This window comes from Genypterus blacodes, unplaced genomic scaffold (genome assembly GCF_046128005.1).
Source record: "Genypterus blacodes isolate CSIRO-AG114 ecotype Tasmania unplaced genomic scaffold, CSIRO-AGI_Gbla_v1 ptg000055l_1, whole genome shotgun sequence".
Lineage (NCBI taxonomy): Eukaryota > Metazoa > Chordata > Actinopteri > Ophidiiformes > Ophidiidae > Genypterus > Genypterus blacodes.
The window spans coordinates 4,449,362-4,469,228 of record NW_027466867.1 but is presented as its reverse complement, the minus strand read 5'-3'; the positions used below and the strand labels follow the sequence as shown (position 1 = coordinate 4,469,228).

At 42.5% G+C, this 19,867-nt stretch overlaps 3 protein-coding genes across 3 annotated transcripts; all 3 read right to left on the bottom strand.

The window, feature by feature from the left end:
- Positions 1-1,094: 1,094 nt before the first annotated feature.
- On the bottom strand, positions 1,095-19,013 carry LOC143001988 (synaptic vesicle membrane protein VAT-1 homolog). The gene is made up of 6 exons (XM_076151892.1): positions 18,274-19,013; positions 16,126-16,333; positions 15,087-15,257; positions 14,872-14,961; positions 14,508-14,746; positions 1,095-2,983 (listed from the first exon to the last, which is right to left on the bottom strand). Exons 1-6 carry the CDS (start codon positions 18,829-18,831, stop codon positions 2,798-2,800), a joined length of 1,452 nt encoding a protein of 483 aa, XP_076008007.1. The 5' UTR covers positions 18,832-19,013; the 3' UTR covers positions 1,095-2,797.
- Positions 2,999-8,587, bottom strand: LOC143001982 (uncharacterized). The gene has a single exon (XM_076151884.1). It carries the CDS (start codon positions 7,350-7,352, stop codon positions 5,127-5,129), a length of 2,226 nt encoding a protein of 741 aa, XP_076007999.1. The 5' UTR covers positions 7,353-8,587; the 3' UTR covers positions 2,999-5,126.
- On the bottom strand, positions 8,711-11,354 carry LOC143001983 (uncharacterized). Its single transcript, XM_076151885.1, has one exon. The coding sequence runs from the start codon at positions 11,131-11,133 to the stop codon at positions 8,911-8,913; it is 2,223 nt and encodes a 740-aa protein (XP_076008000.1). The 5' UTR covers positions 11,134-11,354; the 3' UTR covers positions 8,711-8,910.
- Positions 19,014-19,867: the final 854 nt, after the last annotated feature.

The following is a 19,867-nucleotide window of genomic DNA, read 5'->3' as shown; positions in this document are numbered from 1 at the left end:
TTGGAGTGACGTTTGCTGATAAAGTAAGAGGGTAATGAGCGTAATGTTATCACTCAGCCTCTCACTGTGGTCTCTATGTCGTGTCAAATACACACTGTTCTATCCATTTTACCATTCACTATGATTAGATTGTGATAATGACCACAGAAACTTGAGTACAAATCAATATTATCAAGAACTGAGAGTATCTATGTACTTTACACGAGTACTTTTGTACATGGATTTACATTTTATGGCTCCTCTATCTTTCCAGCTGGACACGTTTTACTACAGTAAACTCATGTAAGACCGTTTCAATAGCTGTTGATTTGTCCTATCTTTTGGGAAAAAAGATCAATCAATGAAGAAATTCAATGATCAACATACAGTGCAGTTTTTTGTAGCTCCTTTGTTTATGTTTTAATCCTATCTAGTTTTAATCCTTTCACTACGTTCCCAGCCAGGGCCTTCTGACCTCAGATGGGACTCCTGACCTCAATGCCAGTTGATGATACAATCAAGGGTTAATGGGAGACAATGACACCCGAAGTGTCCAATCTACTCCCTCAGTTTGTTTTGGTTTTGGTCACTGCAGAACACCCCGCTTCACAAAGACAGGAATCTCCAATCTCCAGCAGTTGATCTTCTTCTGGCACGGACAGGCTCGATTAACTCTTTTAAAAACAAAGACAGGTGATCGTGAGACAGCGCGGAGAATGATGACTCTTTAAACACGTTTGTTTTCCAAACATGTTTGCGAGCTTGTGTGTTTAATTTTTGACGTAAAATATCACGTTACTGAGATGAGCGTCTTGACGTGTGTCAAGAGACAAGGGAGCACAGATGGATGATTCCGGTAATTTTTCAAAATAAAACGTCTTTCATACTGAATAAAAACATATTTTATTGATCATCAGTCTTTCTGTGCGACCCGGTACCAAATGACCCACGACCGGTGGTTGGGGACCGCTGATATACAGGACATCCATTTCTCAATCTGTATAGACTGTACTTGCGCAATGACCGAAAACAATGTCATAGTTCATTTCAAAGTCGTCAGTTAGCAAATTTCCCCCATGCGTCATGATGCATCCAGTAAATGACAAACTCAGATGAGATGTGATGACACTTTAATAATGCAAAGTAGTGCCGCATGGACATAAATTATATCAGAAGTCCTCTGCAAGAGTGTATGAAGTGTGGATAGTTATTTTGATCATTTGCGAAGCTGTATTGGCTAGAGGGATTGATTGTGATTTTTTGAATTATATTGAAGTTTGACACAGCAAGTTACAGCGTTACATACAGTATGTTGTACTCATTTGCAGCCACAAGATGGCAGTGACGACTAGATGTCCCTTACTTCACGAGTATCTATCTATCTATCTACTGGTAAGCATGACACGCCTCTTACATAGAGACAGTGACCAAGACTCTGCAACTTTCTGACCCAGAATAGCAGTGTAATGTTGTTATCTTACATTACTTAAAGCAGAATGTGATCACACACTCCAGCATATCAGCATAGCAATGGACACGGCTGCTGCACACTTGTCATATAATCATTTACAACATAAAAATCAATATGCTCCTGAAAACAATGTCCCCAAACAATGTACAGGACAGTTGGGGACATTTACCTGCTCCACTCGTTAGTTAGTTCAGCAGCTTGCATTTAAAATCACATGGTCGTAAAATTTCATACATATCATCAACAGACATGGACGGACGAAGGCACTACAACAGGACGGAGCTCCAATTCTTACTTGAAGTCCACATCAGATTTTACTTCATACAGGAAGATGAAAATCCAGCCAAACTTCACAATACTAGTGGAGCCTGCCAGGAAAAGTGTCAAATATACAAACATAAACAATCATCTTTAAGGAATTAGGTAACCAGTCAATTCTATATTTGAAAACAAAACAAGCTGAGTTAGGGTGACCAAGTGTGATCAAGAGGATGTGGATTGGAATGTGTGGTCGGTCTGCTGTGGCCTGTGGACAGAGGGAAATCTCCTTTGTGCCTCAGCATCGTAACATTAAATTACATCCTCACATGAAAAAGCATGAATTACTCAAACCAGCCTTTACGATTTGGGGTCAATCTTCAAAGTAAGTCGATATGTCAGGCAAAAGAAATGGAGACATGCAAAATCTAATCTTCAAGATGAACAGCATTAATTTAAAATAGTGTAGGGGGGCTTCAGGTGAAGAGTGAGCACGAGTCAACCGACTGTAGTTCTGTAAACCCTCTGGTCCGGATCACTTGATTTTGAGGAGGCAACATAACATTTAGCAGCACAACGGAGCAAAACTTTCTGCTTTTGTGCGACAGGCCAGAGACATTCAGCACATTAATCGGTATGACCCAGCAATGTTCGTAAATGTATGGAAGTCGGTGTTTCACAGCTCAAAGACTCTTGATTTGGCGCAAATATATCACTTAAAGTATAACAATTAAAGGCAGACTTCATCAATTTTATACGAGAAACCATTTATGTTGGGTGAAAGAGGGCAGAAAGAGTCAAGGGGGAGAGGAAGAGATGAAGCATTAGCAAGTCAGAGTTATTGTTGTGACCCTCAATAGAGCAGCTGCCACTCATTTTAGACAACTACTTGTGGTCAGAACACATTGTTGTTTTAAGTGTTTGTTACTCAGAAAACATTACAGACTTTGCACCACAAAATCATCAGAAACACTGGACAATAGAAAGAATTAGTGGCATCTTGCTTTCTTTATTATTCGTTCCTCCTATTTCTACTCTATTCTTGATTTGATATTTGGAAGTGCTTGAAAATACCTTTCACATAAAAATTCAATCCTGCTTTGCTGTCTCTTCCTCTGTGACCTCTTCCTTCTTCTCTTCCTCGATCGGAGCTTCGGTTTTGTCCCCGGGCTCAGAGTCGGATTGTGGCTTGTCTTCCTCCTCCTTAGGTTCAGGAAGAAGAATGACCTTCCCAATGTTCTTGCGCTCGTGCATGCGCGACATTGCATCATTCACCTGAGAAAAGCCAGAGCACAAACAGTAGATCCTGCATTACATGGAGACAGTCAACTATAAACATTTGTAGAGTGTGGAATGTGGAACAATGTTAGGTTAGGATTTGGAAACATTTCAACATTAATCAAAAATTGCTGTTGTAGAGCTGTAATTAAAAGGTGCAGTTGTAGCATAGTAGTGTGTGTGTGTGTGTGTGTGTGTGATCCTTGGTCTCAAAACAAAGATTTTTCGCAAAAATGAAAACAGTGTAGCTTACTTAAAAGTCAAAAGTACATAGAGGATTAGGAAAAATAACGTTAAATGTTAGTCTTTATTAAATTGGTATATCGACACAGACAATAAGCAATGGCTTTGCGTTTTGACTGGAAAAGGGTGTGTGGCAGGTAAAGGTGTTCACTTACTTATACTTATAAGAGCAAAGTGCCCACCAAGTCTCTCCAAGCTCCCTCAGGTCAATGACTTCCTCACAGTAGAGAGGAATTTACCATCCTTCTTTTCTTTCCCATTATCTGTGCCAGTGACAGGTGATGCTAATATTTGATCATTGTCGCTATGACCAGCAAACGGTCCATTTTCAGGGTTTCCATCAACTGAACCAGGGTTTGTATCAGCATCGGATTGGTCCATTAAGATGAACTCGCGTTCTAGAGCTTCAGTAGCAGTGATTCTCTGGTCAGGATTCAGCTGCAGCATTTGTTTCATGAGGCTTAAAAAAGCCTGAATGTCCTCAGTGTCTTTCTTTGCTACTGGGCGAAAGTCTTGAATGTCATCCAGACATTTGAATTTCCTGGAAGCTACCTTGGGTTTAACTACACTAAGGCTTGTCACTTCCATGTACTCGTCTTTCGTATTCAGCCGCCAAGCTGAGCCATCGTTCCTGAAAAACAAGTTGGTATACTGTCCAGCACTGAGCATGTGGTCATCAGGCTGACCTAGTGTCTGTACAATCATACACATAACATTATATTCACACCCTGCATAAAGGTTGAATCCCAGGTACAGGTAGGCCATGACACAGCCTAGAGACCACGAGTCTACAACCACTCTAAGAGGGAGACCCAAGGAAACCTCTGGAGCCCTGAAAGAAATAGCCTGAATGATACATCCTGTCTCCATTTGAGAAAGATGACCAGCGTTGCCAAAGTCAATCAATTTGACTCTGAACGGCTCCTTCTCATGATTCACAAGCATGATATTATCTAACTTAATGTCTCGGTGAGCTATACCAATGCTGTTTAAGGCGTTGACGGCAATAAGAAGCTGCTTCATTACAACTCGAATCTCTGGTAAGGCCAGAGGCAAGCGTCTGTCTCTAACAAAGTCAAATAAAGTTTTGCTTAGTATCTCATAAACGAGACAAATCCTTTCTTTGGTACTAAAGTCTTCAATGAATCTCACAATGTTGCGTTCGTCTGGATCAAGAACACTGATTTCTTGCATCATACGTATCTCCCTCTCAGCTGACCTTCTGGAAAGACCCCATTTCTTTAACATCTTCACAGCCACATTCTCTTTTGTGCCTTCTTTAACACAGCGGAAAACTTCCCCATAAACTCCACGTCCTACAAGTTCTTGTGGCACGTATGGGGAAGACATTTCTGAAAATACATTTTTCAAAAGTCTCATGTGTATATGAGATTTACTACAATCTACATGATGTAATATGTCCACTTTCAAATTGCAATGACACAATGACATCATGGGTGGGTGCTCATGTGAAGGGGTGTAATCACAGGCTTCCATTGGGGGGGATGGGCTGACTCTCACATGATTAAACATAACAGGGATGACACAAGGTGAACAATCTCATCTATTCTATTCCTCTCACCACCTCATCACCTACATCTCCCCAAACAAGATGCAACATTTGCATGGGGTGCTTTTAATTTCATTTACATAAAATGAGCTTTCAGTAATTAGTGGGAGACATGAATGGAACCACACGAGCAACCCCCCCTGTGACATCATAAATGATGTCACAGTTGACACAAAGGCAACTTGGAGAACATTCACTACATCAAAAAACCTAGCCTCATTTCCAAGGATCCTTTTCAGTTCATTTACATACAATTAGCGGTTTTATTTTTATTTGCATAACCAAATGGTCATCTTTAACATCATGTTAAGGATTAATACCATCATCCTAATGCATTTTCTCCCTCAAAATCTTTCTTAAAGAAGAAAGGAAATTGCCTTTCTTCTTTTTTTCCCCACTATCTGCGCCAGTGGCAGGTGATGTAACTGTTTGGTCATTGTTGGTAACAGCAGCAGACGGTCCATTATCAGAGCTCCCATCAACTGAACTAGGGTTTGTATCTTCATCAGATTCGTGATGCATTGAGATGAAATCGTGCTGTAGTGCTTCACTGACAGTGATTCTCTTCTTAGGATTCAGGTGCAGCATTTGTTTCAAGAGGCTTAAGAATGCCTGCATGTCCTCAGTGTCTTCCTCTGCTACTGGACGAAAGCCTTTAATGTCATCCAGACATTTGAGTTTGTTGGAAGCTACCATGGATTTTTCGACACTTAGGCCTGTTGCTTTGATGTACTCTTCTTTCGTATTCAGTCTCCATACATGATCTGTGTTCTTGCTGAAGAATAGCTGGGTATATTTCCCATCATTGAGCATCTGGTCACCTGGCTGACCCTGCATCTCTACAATCATAGTCATCATATCATATTCACACCCTGGATATAGGTTGGCACCCAGGTACAGGAAGGCCATGACACAGCCAAGAGACCACATGTCTACGGCTTTGGTGAGTGGGAGACCCAAAGAAACCTCTGGAGCCCTGTAAGCAACAGCCTGAATAAGATTTCCTGTCTGCATTTTAGAATAATGACAAGCATTTCCAAAGTCAATCAGTTTGACTCTGAAGGGCTCCTTCTCATGATCCACAAGCATGATATTATGTGGCCTAATGTCTTGGTGAACCATACCTTTACTCCTCATGGCAGTGAGAGCAACAAGCACCTGCTTAATGACAACTTGAATCTCTGTTAAAGACAGGGACAAGTGTCTGTCGTTAATGAAACTGAACAAACTCATGTCTAGTATCTCATAAACAAGACAAATCCTTTCTCTGATACTAAAGTATTCAATGAACCTCACGATGTTGCATTCGTCCGGATCCAGAACACTGATTCTTTTCATCATACGGATCTCCCTTTCAGCTGACCTTCTGAAACGGCCCCATTTCTTTAACATCTTCACAGCCACATTCTCTTTTGCGCCTTTTATGGCATAACAGAAAACTTTTCCAATGACTCCCTCTGACACCCCGAGTGTTTGTTGTAATGTGTATTGACATGATTTGCTAGTCAGAGTCCTGTAGGGAGTAGTAATGGTAAACTCTGTTCCATCAGATGAACGAGGGTCTGTATCAGAATCGGATTGGTGTTCCATTAAGATGAAATTGTGCTCAAGAGCTTCACTAGCAGTGATCCTCTTGTTGGGATTCAGGTGCAGCATTTGTTTCAAGAGACTTAAAAATGTCTGCATGTCCTCAGTGTCTTTCTTTGCTGTTGGGTAGAAGCGTCTAATGTCATCCAGACATTTGTAGTTGCTGGAAGTTGGCGTGTGGTTTTTAAATCTTGGGTATGTGAATGTTGATAAATCTTTCAGCATCCAAGCATGATCTTGGTCCTTGGTGAAATAAAGATGGGTATGTTTCCCAGCATCAAGCATGTGGTCCTCTGGCTGACCCTGTATCTTCACCATCAATGTCATCTTTGTATATTCACAGCCTGGATAGAGGTTGGCACCCTGGTATAGGTAGACCATGACACAGCCAAGAGACCACATGTCTACGACCTCACTGAGAGGGAAACCCAAGGAAACCTCTGGAGCCCTGAAAGCAATAGCCTGAATGATACATCCTGTCTTCATTTGAGAAACACGACCAGCATATCCAAAGTCAATCAATTTCACCCTGAAGGGCTCCTTCTCATGATTCACAAGCATGATATTATCTGATTTAATGTCTCCATGAACTATACCTATACTGTTTATGGCAGTGAGAGCAACAAGCACCTGCTTAATGACGGCTCGTATCTCTGGTAAAGAAAGTGTCAAGCGTCTGTCTCTGATGAAGCTGAACAAAGTTACGTCTAGCATCTCATAAACTAGATAAATTCTTTCTTTGGTATTACAGTGTTCAATGAACCTCACAATGTTGCATTTGTCTGGATCAAGAACACTGATTTGTTCCATCATATCTATCTCCCTTTCAGCTGATTTTCTGAAATAACTGCAAGGTTTTATCTCCTTAATGGCCACATGGTTTCTTGTGCCTTCTTTAACACAGCAGAAAACTTCTCCAAAGGCTCCACATCCTAGGAGTTCCAGTAACATGTACGGAGAAGACATTTATGCAAATACATGTTTACTACAAGTCTTAAAGTCTTAAGCAAGTGTAAATGAGATTCACTTACACTGCATGATGTAATAATTGTCGACTTCCAATTATATTATTATGTCACAATGACATCATGGTGTGTGCTCATGTGGATGGGTGTGATTTTGTCAGCCAGATCAGCCAATTACAGTCCTTCATTCCATTGGGGGGGTGGACTTTCAATGATCATACATGACAGGGATGACAACAGCAACAATATGACATTACATGGGCCAATTCTCCATCATGAACAGACATCAATACTCCTATTCATACCAGGCCTATTCATACCGAGTCAGAATTGAAAAAAACAGTGGACAGGAAAAGATGTGACTTTGGCCCGGGTACATGGATACCTAGTTAGAGGTTAGCCAGCAGATACTGAAGTGCTATTAATACCCTACGATTCAAGAAGAACAGATCTTACCAAGAGACATGGTTGTCTGCTGTTGGGATCCAGATTCCTTATCTCTACACAGGGACGCAGTTCCTGACTAAAGTTACTGCATCAAACTCATCCTGCCATGTTATGGATAAATGGCTCAGCCAGATCCTACATATATTGGTCATGGATGGACCAGGAAACTGAACAGGGAGTGCAGATTTGTGAGGAGTATCAAGAAAGCAGGAAGACATGGCCACATCCTTTGGAGTAGACAAATACTCCATGGACCAGACTCCAGCTATCTATCCCATGATTTCGTCCACCTCGCATGCTACAATCGAAAATTCAGATAGAGCTTCAGCACTCACGGATTGCCACAGGTGATTGTATCAGACAATGGGACCCATTTCCCAAGTGCAGAGTTCAAGACGTTCATGAAACGGAATGGAATTCATCATGTTTCGTCTGCACCTTTCCATCCTTCGTCAAATGGGTTCGCAGAGAGGCACATCCAAACCTTTAAGGGGGGGATGAAAAAGATGAAGGGAGACACAATCGAAAAAACACAACTATCAAGGTTTCTATTCACCTACAGAAACACACCACATGCACCGACCGGCTTGTCACTGGTAGAATGGTGATGTCACAAAAACCAAGATCAACCTTTGATCTGCTCAAGCCAGACTAGAAAGCAAAAATAAGAAACAACAGTAACAGAAAGGTACATATGACAAAAAGGCGAAGATGAGAGGTTCCCAACCTGGAGATGACATCTCATGGAATGCCCATTTCCAGCGACGACAGTGTATGATACTGGGCCAATACTGCATTCAATGATGGCAAGTTTCCACTTAGGATCGTAGCTGTAGTTTCTGACATGTCGTTTACCCTGAAGGGGTCCTACTCATGATTCTCAAGCATGAAATTATCTGTCGTAATGTCTTGGTGAACGAAAACTATAGAATTTTTCACACTCCTCCAGATGGGCCTCCATGACAACATTTTGAAAGGTTATGCATTTCTGTCTTTACATGCAAACTGAGTCTGATTGGAGAAATCTGAGCTGGCTCTTTGTAGATAGAGAGCCGTATTCATGAAATGCAGCATAATCTTTTAACAACCCTTCAAGGGTGAATACCATCATGCTAAGGCTTCTTCTCCTTCAAAAACTTCATCAGAGTAGAGAAGAATTTGCTTTTCTTCTTTTTTCTCCCAGTATCTGTGCCAATGGAAAGTGATGCTAATGCTTGGTCATTGTTGCTAACAGAAGCAGACAGTCCGTTATCAGAGCTCCCATCAACTGAACTAGGGTTTGTATCACCATTGCATTCGTGATTCATTGACATGAAATCATGTCCCAACGCTTCGCAAGCAATGACTCTCTTGTCAGGATTCAGGTGCAGCATTTGTTTCAGGAGGCTTAGAAATACCTGCATGTCCTCAGTGTCTTCCTCTGCTACTGGGCGAAAGTCCTTAATGTCATCCAGACATTTAAAGTTGCTCGAAGCTACCATGGATTTTTCGACACTTAGGCCTGTTGCTTTGATGTACTCTTCTTTCGTATTCAGTCTCCATACATGATCTGTGTTCTTGCTGAAGAATAGCTGGGTATATTTCCCAGCATTGAGCATCTGGTCATCTGGCTGACCCTGCATCTCTACAATCATAGTCATCATATCATATTCACACCCTGGATATAGGTTGGCACCCAGGTACAGGAAGGCCATGACACAGCCAAGAGACCACATGTCTACGGCTTTGGTGAGTGGGAGACCCAAAGAAACCTCTGGAGCCCTGTAAGCAACAGCCTGAATAAGATTTCCTGTCTGCATTTTAGAATAATGACAAGCATTTCCAAAGTCAATCAGTTTGACTCTGAAGGGCTCCTTCTCATGATCCACAAGCATGATATTATGTGGCCTAATGTCTTGGTGAACTATACCTTTACTCCTTATGGCAGTGAGAGCAACAAGCACCTGCTTAATGACAACTTGAATCTCTGTTAAAGACAGGGACAAGTGTCTGTCGTTAATGAAACTGAACAAACTCATGTCTAGCATCTCAAAAACGAGACAAATCCTTTGAGTAGTAATAAAGTATTCAATGAACCTCACGATGTTGCATTCGTCCGGATCCAGAACACAAATTCTTTGCATAACATGTATCTCCCTTTCAGCTGACTTTCTGAAAAGACCCCATTTCTTTAACATCTTCACAGCCACATTCTCTTTTGTGCCTTCTATGGAATAGCTGAATACTGTACCAAAGACTCCCTCTCTGAGGAGTTCTGGTAACGTGTATTGACATGATTTGCCAGTCAGAGTCTTATATGAGTCAGAGGTAATGGTAAACTCTGTTCCATCAGATGAATGAGGGTCTGTATCAGCATCGGATTGGTGTTCCATTAAGATGAAATTGTGCTTAAGAGCTTCACTAGCAGAGATTCTCTTGCCGGGATTGAGGTGCAGCATTTGTTTGAGGAGACTTAAAAATGCCTGCATGTCCTCAGTGTCTTTCTTTGCTGTTGGATAGAAGCGTCTAATGTCATCCAGACATTTGTAGTTGCTGGAGCTTGGCAAATTATTTTTCAACCTGGGGTCTGTTAATGTCTTTAAATCTTTAAGCCTCCATGCATGATCTTTGTCAATGCTGAAATAAAGTTTGGTATGTTTCCCAGTATCGAGCATGTGGTCCTCTGGCTGACCCTGTATCTTAACCATCAGTGTCATCTTTGTATATTCACAGCCTGGATAGAGGTTGGTACCCTGGTATAGGTAGACCATGACACAGCCAAGAGACCACATGTCTACGACCTCACTGAGAGGGAAACCCAGGGAAACCTCTGGAGCCCTGAAAGCAATAGCCTGAATGACACATCCTGTCTTCATTTGAGAAATATGACCAGCATATCCAAAGTCAATCAATTTCACCCTGAAAGGCTCCTTCTCATGATTCACAAGCATGATATTATCTGATTTAATGTCTCCATGAACTATACCTATACTGTTTATGGCAGTGAGAGCAACAAGCACCTGCTTAATGACGGCTCGTATCTCTGGTAAAGAAAGTGTCAAGCGTCTGTCTCTGATGAAGCTGAACAAAGTTACGTCTAGCATCTCATAAACTAGATAAATTCTTTCTGTGGTACTATAGTGTTCAATGAACCTCACAATGTTGCATTTGTCTGGATCAAGAACACTGATTTGTTCCATCATATCTACCTCCCTTTCAGCCGACCTTCGGAAATAACTGCGTGTCTTTATCTCTTTCATAGCCACATAGTTTCTTGTGCCTTCTTTAACACAGCGGAAAACTTCTCCAAAGGCTCCACATCCTAGGACATCTAGTAAGATGTACGGAGAAGACATTTCTGAAACAGAAGTTTTTATCCAAAGTCTTAAAGTCTTAAGAAAGTGTAAATGAGATTCACTTTAATCTGTATGATGTAATATGTTGACTTTAAGTGATAGTACAATACACAATGACATCATGGAGGGTGCTCATGTGGATGGGTGTGTGTGTTGTCAGCCAGATCAGCCAATTACAGGCCTCCACTGGGGGGGTGGTTTGGCACATCGCATGTGATCATACATATGTGACAGGCATGACACAACAGCAATGATATTACACTTAATGGGGCCATTAATAATCAAAACAGACATTACTGCTTTAAAGCCTGTTCACACAGTCAAGAATTGTATTTAATTTTTTTAATTTGAGCTGATTCCTTTCTTTCTCACTATTCAGTAAGATATATGGCTAAATTCTTAAAAGGTACCATCACCTTCCCCATCAGGTTAAAGATGAATACCATGATGCTAATGCTTTCTCTCCTTCAAAAACTTCATCGCAAAAGAGAGGAGCTTGCCTACCTTCTTTTTTTCCACAGTATCTGCACCAGTGGCAGGTGATGTAAATGTTTGGTCATTGTTGGTAACACCAGCAGACAGTCTATTATCAGAGCCTCGATCTACAGAACCAGGGTTTCTATCAGCATTAGATTGCTGATCCGTTGAGATGAAATTGTGCCGCAGAGCTTCACTGGCAGTGATTCTCCTGTCAGGATTCAGGTGCAGCATTGCTTTCAAGAGGCTTAAGAATGCCTGCATGTTCTCAGTGTCTGTCTCTGCTACTAACCAAAAGTCTTTAATGTCATCCAGACATTTAAAGTTGCTCGAAGCTACCATGGATTTTTCGACACTTAGGCCTGTTGCTTTTACATATACATCTTTAGTATTCAGTCTCCATACATGATCTGTGTTCTTGTTGAAGAATAGCTGGGTATATTTCCCATCATTGAGCATCTGGTCACCTGGCTGACCCTGCATCTCTACAATCATAGTCATCATATCATATTCACACCCTGGATATAGGTTGGCACCCAGGTACAGGAAGGCCATGACACAGCCAAGAGACCACATGTCTACGGCTTTGGTGAGTGGGAGACCCAAAGAAACCTCTGGAGCCCTGTAAGCAACAGCCTGAATAAGATTTCCTGTCTGCATTTTAGAATAATGACAAGCATTTCCAAAGTCAATCAGTTTGACTCTGAAGGGCTCCTTCTCATGATCCACAAGCATGATATTATGTGGCCTAATGTCTTGGTGAACTATACCTTTACTCCTTATGGCAGTGAGAGCAACAAGCACCTGCTCAATGACAACTTGAATCTCGGTTAAAGACAGGGACAAGTGTCTGTCGTTAATGAAACTGAACAAACTCATGTCTAGTATCTCATAAACAAGACAAATCCTTTCTCTGATACTAAAGTATTCAATGAACCTCACGATGTTGCATTCGTCCGGATCAAGAACACTGATTCTTTTCATCATACGGATCTCCCTTTCAGCTGACCTTCTGAAACGGCCCCATATCTTTAACATCTTCACAGCCACATTCTCTTTTGCGCCTTTTATGGCATAACAGAAAACCTTTCCAATGACTCCCTCTGACACCCCGAGAGTTTGTTGTAATGTGTATTGACATGATTTGCTATACAGAGTCCTATATGAAGTAGTAATGGTAAACTCTGTTCCATCAGATGAACGAGGGTCTGTATCAGCATCTGATTGGTGTTCCATTAAGATGAAATTGTGCTCAAGAGCTTCACTAGCAGTGATTCTCTTGACGGGATTCAAGTGCAGCATTTGTTTGAGGAGACTTAAAAATGCCTGCATGTCCTCAGTGTCTTTCTTTGCTGTTGGGTAGAAGCGTCTAATGTCATCCAGACATTTGTAGTTGCTGGAAGTTGGCATGTGTTTATTTAACCTTGGGTCTGTTAATTTCTTTAAATCTTTAAGCCTCCAAGCATGATCTTTGTCGTTGTTGAAGAAAAGCTGGGTATATTTCCCAGCATCGAGCATGTGGTCCTCTGGCTGACCCTGTATCTTTAACATCAGTGTCATCTTTGTATATTCACAGCCTGGATAGAGGTTGGTACCCTGGTATAGGTAGACCATGACACAGCCAAGAGACCACATGTCTACGACCTCACTGAGAGGGAAACCCAAGGAAACCTCTGGAGCTCTGAAAGCAATAGCCTGAATGACACATCCTGTCTTAATTTGAGAAATATGATCAGCATTTCCAAAGTCAATCAATTTCACCCTGAAGGGCTCCTTCTCATGATTCACAAGCATGATATTATCTGTTTTAATGTCTCCATGAACTATACCTATACTGTTTATGGCAGTGAGAGCAACAAGCACCTGCTTAATGACGGCTCGTATCTCTGGTAAAGAAAGTGTCAAGCGTCTGTCTCTGATGAAGCTGAACAAAGTTACGTCTAGCATCTCATAAACTAGATAAATTCTTTCTTTGGTATAACAGTGTTCAATAAACCTCACAATGTTGCATTTGTCTGGATCAAGAACACTGATTTGTTCCATCATATCTACCTCCCTTTCAGCTGATTTTCTGAAATAACTGCAAGGTTTTATCTCCTTAATGGCCACATGGTTTCTTGTGCCTTCTTTAACACAGCGGAAAACTTCTCCAAAGGCTCCACATCCTAGGAGTTCCAGCAACATGTACGGAGAAGACATTTATGAAACTACATGTTTTTTCCTTAAGACTTCGTCTCAAGCAAGCATAAATGAGATTCACATCACCCTGCATGATGTAATGAATATTGCCTTTGAATGATATTACAATGACACAATGACATCATGGTGGGTGCTCATGTGTATGGGTGCGGTTGTTTGCAGATCAGCCAATGAGAGGCCTCCGTGGGCATCTACATACATGACAGGGATGAAGCAACAGCAGCAAAAATAGACATGTATTGTATCTAATGCTTTATTGTCCGTATTATTTCCTTATTCCCTTGATTCTCTGACATCACACTCTTGTCTGTCCTTGAACCCCGCAGAAAACTCTTAACACAGAAATCCCCCCTAATGGCTGATGCCACGGCAACAATTCAGGGTGTTACCTAGCAACAACTCCTGAGTTCCATCTCATCTGACGGGGTGACTAAGGTTTGCTCAGCTACTATACCAGTGATAGAAAAGGAGGCACCATTGGGTGCACATAACAGGAGTGTTAAGTGATGTTTCAGTGGATCAAAAGCTTAAAATTAGCTCAGTAACCAAAGTGTTTTTTTCGTAAAAAAATAATTAACAGACAAACCTGAACACCAACAAACCCCAGTGTGGGAAAAAGGGATTTGCGGTCATGATAACAATAACAATTAGCATGTTTACTACTTACTAAGATCAGATATTAATTAAAATCCACCAACCTCCTCAAAGTGATAAGTTGAGTCAATGCGGGGTTTAATCTTCCCCTGGTTGTAGAGGTCGAGCAGTGTGGCCATACAGCTGCTGATGAGCTCCTCGTCACAGATGTAGCCAAGGTGAAAGCCGGCAATGGCTCTGTTGTTCTGCATCAGCCTCTGTGTGGTGATAGAGAGCTGGTTGAACCAGACCTTAGCAATAGCCAGCAGGTTCTTCTTCGTGCCTGTCACACAGTTAGCTGCACCTGGAATGAGGGGTAGAAGAATACAGTAGAGTGTGAAAGCCATTCAAGATGATTTTCATTGCAGCAAATGCAGATAAAACATCACATTAAGCCAAACTAGATGATGCCTTGATATTGCATCTTACCAAAACTTATTATTGTGCCTAAAGGTTTCAACAGATCATAACCCTTTTGGCTGTCTAAGCCTCCAAGTGGGTCAAGGACGATGTCAACTCCTGTCCAGACAAAAGAAAAGAATGAGGATGGAGAGGAATGAATGAAACAGTTTTAGTTTTTTTTTACGTGTTTGTTTGTACACACTACAACATGCAGTACAAGATGACAAGATAGTCTCACTCACCCTCTGGGCTGATTTTGTGGATTTCCTCCACATAGTCTTTGGTGCGGTAGTCGATTGGGTGAGTTACTCCACCTTGGGCAATGATGTCATGCTTGGAGGCCGAAGCCGTGCCAAAAATAGTCACATCCTGCACAGTTTGGCACAGCTGGGTGGCAGCGATACCCACACCACCTGCAGATATGTTGAGCAAGTTGGGTTTTTTTTACAAATTCTGCAAGTCGGGAGCTGTCAGGAGACAAAGTATGCTCCTGACATTAAGATCCAGTGAGGATCAACATGTCTCATATTGGATGTGGGTGAAGGATCAGGAATGGTAGCGATGCTGGTAACCGACCTGTAGAGCTGGATTAGGAGTGGTTATGAAATGCAAGATCTTTCACCACCCAACCCAAAGGCTTTGTTATTGCAAATTAAAGGTACTCTAATGTGGCTGTCACACCCTCATTCGAGAGCAATGTCGGGGTGTGTGTACTTCAGAAATGAATGATGAAGTACATACTCAAAAGTATTATCCTCATTTTTGTTAAAACAAGAATGTGGTCGGCCTTCTTGTCGCTTAGAGTTTGGAATGGCGCATCAAATTTTGGTGATAGGTGTGTAGAGAGGATTTGATAGGTAGCAATTATGATGGTGCAATAGAACTGGATCGATCTAAATAGAGAAAGGAAGGAGTGGCAGGGAGAGTCAAACCAGGACGTGACTGTGCGACGTGGCTGCTCAACTTTTTAGACAATGAAACACATATTGTTGTGCTCTAAAGAGGAACTTTATGCAACAACACTTGCAACATAGTTCAGATGTACTTGTTTAATGCTGATTTTCTGTAGCTGATGTCAAGAAAAACAACAACGGTTCAACCTTCATCAGAAATTCATACAATTAGGCTTTTTGTGTCAGACTTCAAGTGTGTTATAGAACAAAATGAGAGTGCTGATAAATCGTATTACTACATCATAGTTTCGCAGTAACACAAATCAGATGCACGTGAGACATTATTATTCACATTCCTAAGGTGCTTGCTTGTGTTTTAGTGTCTCACCTGCCGCACAGTGGATGAGAACGCTCTTCCCGGGCCGGAGGTGGGTCATATCAAACAGCATCATGTAGGCGGTGAGGTAGCTGATGGGGAGAGCAGCACCTTCCTCAAAGCTCATGGACTCCGGCATAAGGAATGTTTTCTTGGCCGGTAAGAAAACCACCTCCTGCCACAAACCGCTGCGGCTCCACAAGATGACGCGATCCCCGACCTGATGGGAGGCAAAACGGGCAAATTAGAGCAGCGGGAAAGAGATAAAAAGAAGTTTAAATAGCTACAGCAACTCCTATTGTATGTCAGGCTTCCTCCATCAGTATAAAGGGCGATAATTGGAGGACAAATCGGCCCTGGCTGAGGTACTGAGGCTCTCTGAGTGCCCTCTAGTTAAATACTAGAGGAGCCATCTCACATTGTAGTTTGTTAATGGAACCTCAGTTCTACAAATTGCTAAAAACATGACTCTATTGCACACACATCCATCCAGTCTCACTGTATTTGCAGTTTGTATTGAGAGATAAAAGGATAAAACCCAATATATGACAATAATGACTGGTTAAGATGGGGATTTAATGTGTTGCAACCCTCATTTACGTGTCACTTCATTATCCAGCAGCACTGTGCACAGGTCCTTGTGCTGCATGAGTGCTGCACACAAGGGCTTCATGGGAAATGCTGTCTCCTACTCTTGCTGTCAGCGTTTTGGCAAGTATTGCGAAACGTGCCAAAACAAATGAAGGCCACAGGAAAGAAAGCGCGGCGTGATCGAGTGCCGCAACACTTCCTGTTAATGAAGCTTCAAGAACTCAGGGCCACACCCACTTCCTGTTACAGACCCGTGACAGGAGTAAGATCGCATAGACGTATCATTGTAAACGTCATTGTAGATGAAGATAGTTGGTAGTTGCTCCTCTTTACTCAGCCCTCTCTCTCTTGATTTCAATGTCTTAAATGCAAAAATCGGTCACATTGACTTCAAAACATGGAGCAGATGAATTATGCCACCTGGTGTCCTCTGAAATAATGTTTAAAGGGACTCCATCTGTAATGATGTTGCACCTTTCAGCCACTCACACGCAGTTTGGGGTTCAATATCTTGCTCAGTCACAACAACTTAGCTGTCCCTGTCCCTGTCCTTGTCCCTGTCCCTGTCCCTGTCCTTGTCCTTGTCCCTGTCCCTGTCCCTGTCCCTGTCCCTGTCCACTACTGCCCGGCTCTTTTCTGGCCCGGCCCCTCTCTCCAAAAACATTTGGCTTCTCCATGGGTTATTGTCTTTGCTGCTCCTGGTGTTGTTGTTGGTTTGGTGCCCTATGGTCTGCTGCTTCCTCTCAAAAAAAAAGTGTTGGAATGCACCACTCCCTGGGACTCTTGCTCTCAGAGAAAGAAGAGAAGGATGAAGGAAGGAAAGAAAGAGGGGGGGCGTATTTCCACACATAGAACACACACACTCACACCTTCATCGGGTCTAATGGAAAGTAAACCAGTGTTCAGTGAGGTTCTGGTCTTGAGGATTACTGTCTCCAGCTTTTTTTCATTTCCCCTTTCAGACAGAAGAGTGTTGCTAGTAACTTAAAAACAATCTAAACATTGACCAGCACACAAAACCAAACTGTGGATCAGGGGATTTAGGACAAACTCAAAGCCCTGAAAAACAATACAGGCTCTCAAGTCCAGAAAGCATTGCTGAATTCTTAAACCGGAGAGTTTTTGAAGGAGGAAAGGAAGGAACGGTTGAGAGATTGTATAATAAATACAGCTGTTTGTCAGACTTGATAGATTAAAACTCAATAGAACTTAACCTCTGGAAAGCTCTTATCCAGCTAAAAGGTAAATGTACCCCTGTGTTGATGATAAGATTTTAAACACACATCAAGGACAGGCTGTAAATGGTAAACGTCTGCACACAGGTTCCCAAAAACAGAGGCCATATTACTGATGGGTCTGATGGAGCTCATTCACTCCAAAGGCTTCTCTGAACTCATGTCTCTGAACTATAGATGTACAAGTTGAATAATCTCTACAAGACTGATGTAAAGTATCATATTAAATTGACATGGTCACTGACAGATATACTTCAGCTGCATGGCTCAGGTTGGAGGAGCCTCTCAGGAGGTCTAGACTGATCGATCGTGAGGATTATTATGGGCTACTCACTTTCCTGTCTGCCACCTCATGACCGACTGCTTCGATGACCCCAGATGCCTCCATGCCCATAGTGAACGGGGGCGCGGGCAGCAGGTCGTAGAGCCCCTGCCTCCCTAGCAGCTCTGCGAAGTTCAGCCCGCAGGCTTTGACCCGCACCTGGACTTCCGCCGCCTTCGGCTGTGGACTCTTCTGCGTCTTCACCTGCAGCTTGACTTTGTCCAAGCCGCCGTGTCCAGTCAGGACCAGGGCCCGATAGGACAGAACCTCCTCCTCCTCCTCCTCCTGTTCGTCCGCGGCAGCAGGAATGATCCCTGACTGCGGCATCACCTCCGCGGCGGCAGGGCTGATCCCTGACTCCGGCATCACCTCCGCGGCGGCAGGAATGATCCCTGACTCCGGCATCACCTCCACGGGGGCAGGAATGATCGCTGACTCCGGCATCACCTCCACGGGGGCAGGAATGATCGCTGACTCCGGAATCACCTCCACGGGCGCCGGCGCAGGATCATCGGGCTGGCTCTCCTGCAGCGTTTTATCCAGCTGAGTTGGTGCCTCATCGCCAGACATGATCAGCAGTCCAGATGTGGCGCGTCCTTGGTTTTTAAATCACTGCTGTCTGTTCGGGCGTTCCAAAAAAGACAATCGCTGAAATGTTCCTGACTGCAGACGGCACCCTGTTCTTTGTAAAATTGTGGATAATTCTGATTGATTTCCTGTGTGCGCTCTGATCAACAAGTGAGTGTCAATTTGCTCACATTTACAATACAAACTTATGGCATGGACTTTCAAAATAAAGCCCCTATTGCAAATTGATTTTCTTTTCACAATTTCAGGCCTTTCCCCCAAAAAAATGTATCCCTTTGTAGTGTTACTTGTCTGTAGCATGCACTGTATATTTTGGTTTTGCAGGAAATCATGATATATATAATATATTTTGTTTTATCATTGAAGAACTAACGACAAAACGGAAGTCAATACAACCCCATTTTCCGCACAAGACACTAATTGGTCAAGTGGTAAGTGCAATTCCATCTGCCTAAATGCTACAAGTTATACAAAGTAATAATTTTAATCTAAATAGCGTGTGGAAATATAGTCGAAATAGGTTTTATTTTAAAAAGTAAGTCATGTAACTTCCGTGAGCCTGACACAAGAAGAACCTTGGAACGCGAGCCAGAAAGCGTCGGAGACCTTGAAATCCCGGAGAGGAGCGAGATTGTCTGCTCTCACAGCTGGAGGGACACGTATGGAAATACAGCAATTAATATCGTGTTTGGGGATGTCAACAGAATATAAATTCTGGAGTTAAGGAGTTTTGTGTGAGTTGTGAGAGAACATAAGTCCGTCCATGTTTCTGCTCATTGAAGAAGTGAATCGACCGTGAGAAAGATAAAGACACATGACAGGAAGTAACTTGTTTGATGTAAGATACATGACACGTCACAGTTTCCACGTTCTGCCTGTTTTAACGTCATAATAAACTCACTGAGGAATGAGGTAGAGCTGGAACCTGCACTCTCATACACACACACACACACACACACACACACACCACACCACATCACACAGCTGGTACATACATGCTGGGAAAACAGTTTGGCTT

Bases quoted from the DNA above. Each gene is read 5' to 3' on its own strand.
- LOC143001988 (XM_076151892.1), bottom strand. From the start codon at position 18,831: ATGTCTGGCGATGAGGCACCAACTCAGCTGGATAAAACGCTGCAGGAG. The intron at 15,258-16,125 runs GTGAGACACTAA...ACATATCTGCAG, and splicing joins TCTCATCCACTGTGCGGCAG to GTGGTGTGGGTATCGCTGCC. The intron at 14,962-15,086 runs GTGAGTGAGACT...TTGTCTGGACAG, and splicing joins CCACAAAATCAGCCCAGAGG to GAGTTGACATCGTCCTTGAC.
- LOC143001983 (XM_076151885.1), bottom strand. From the start codon at position 11,133: ATGTCTTCTCCGTACATCTTACTAGATGTCCTAGGATGTGGAGCCTTT.
- LOC143001982 (XM_076151884.1), bottom strand. From the start codon at position 7,352: ATGTCTTCTCCGTACATGTTACTGGAACTCCTAGGATGTGGAGCCTTT.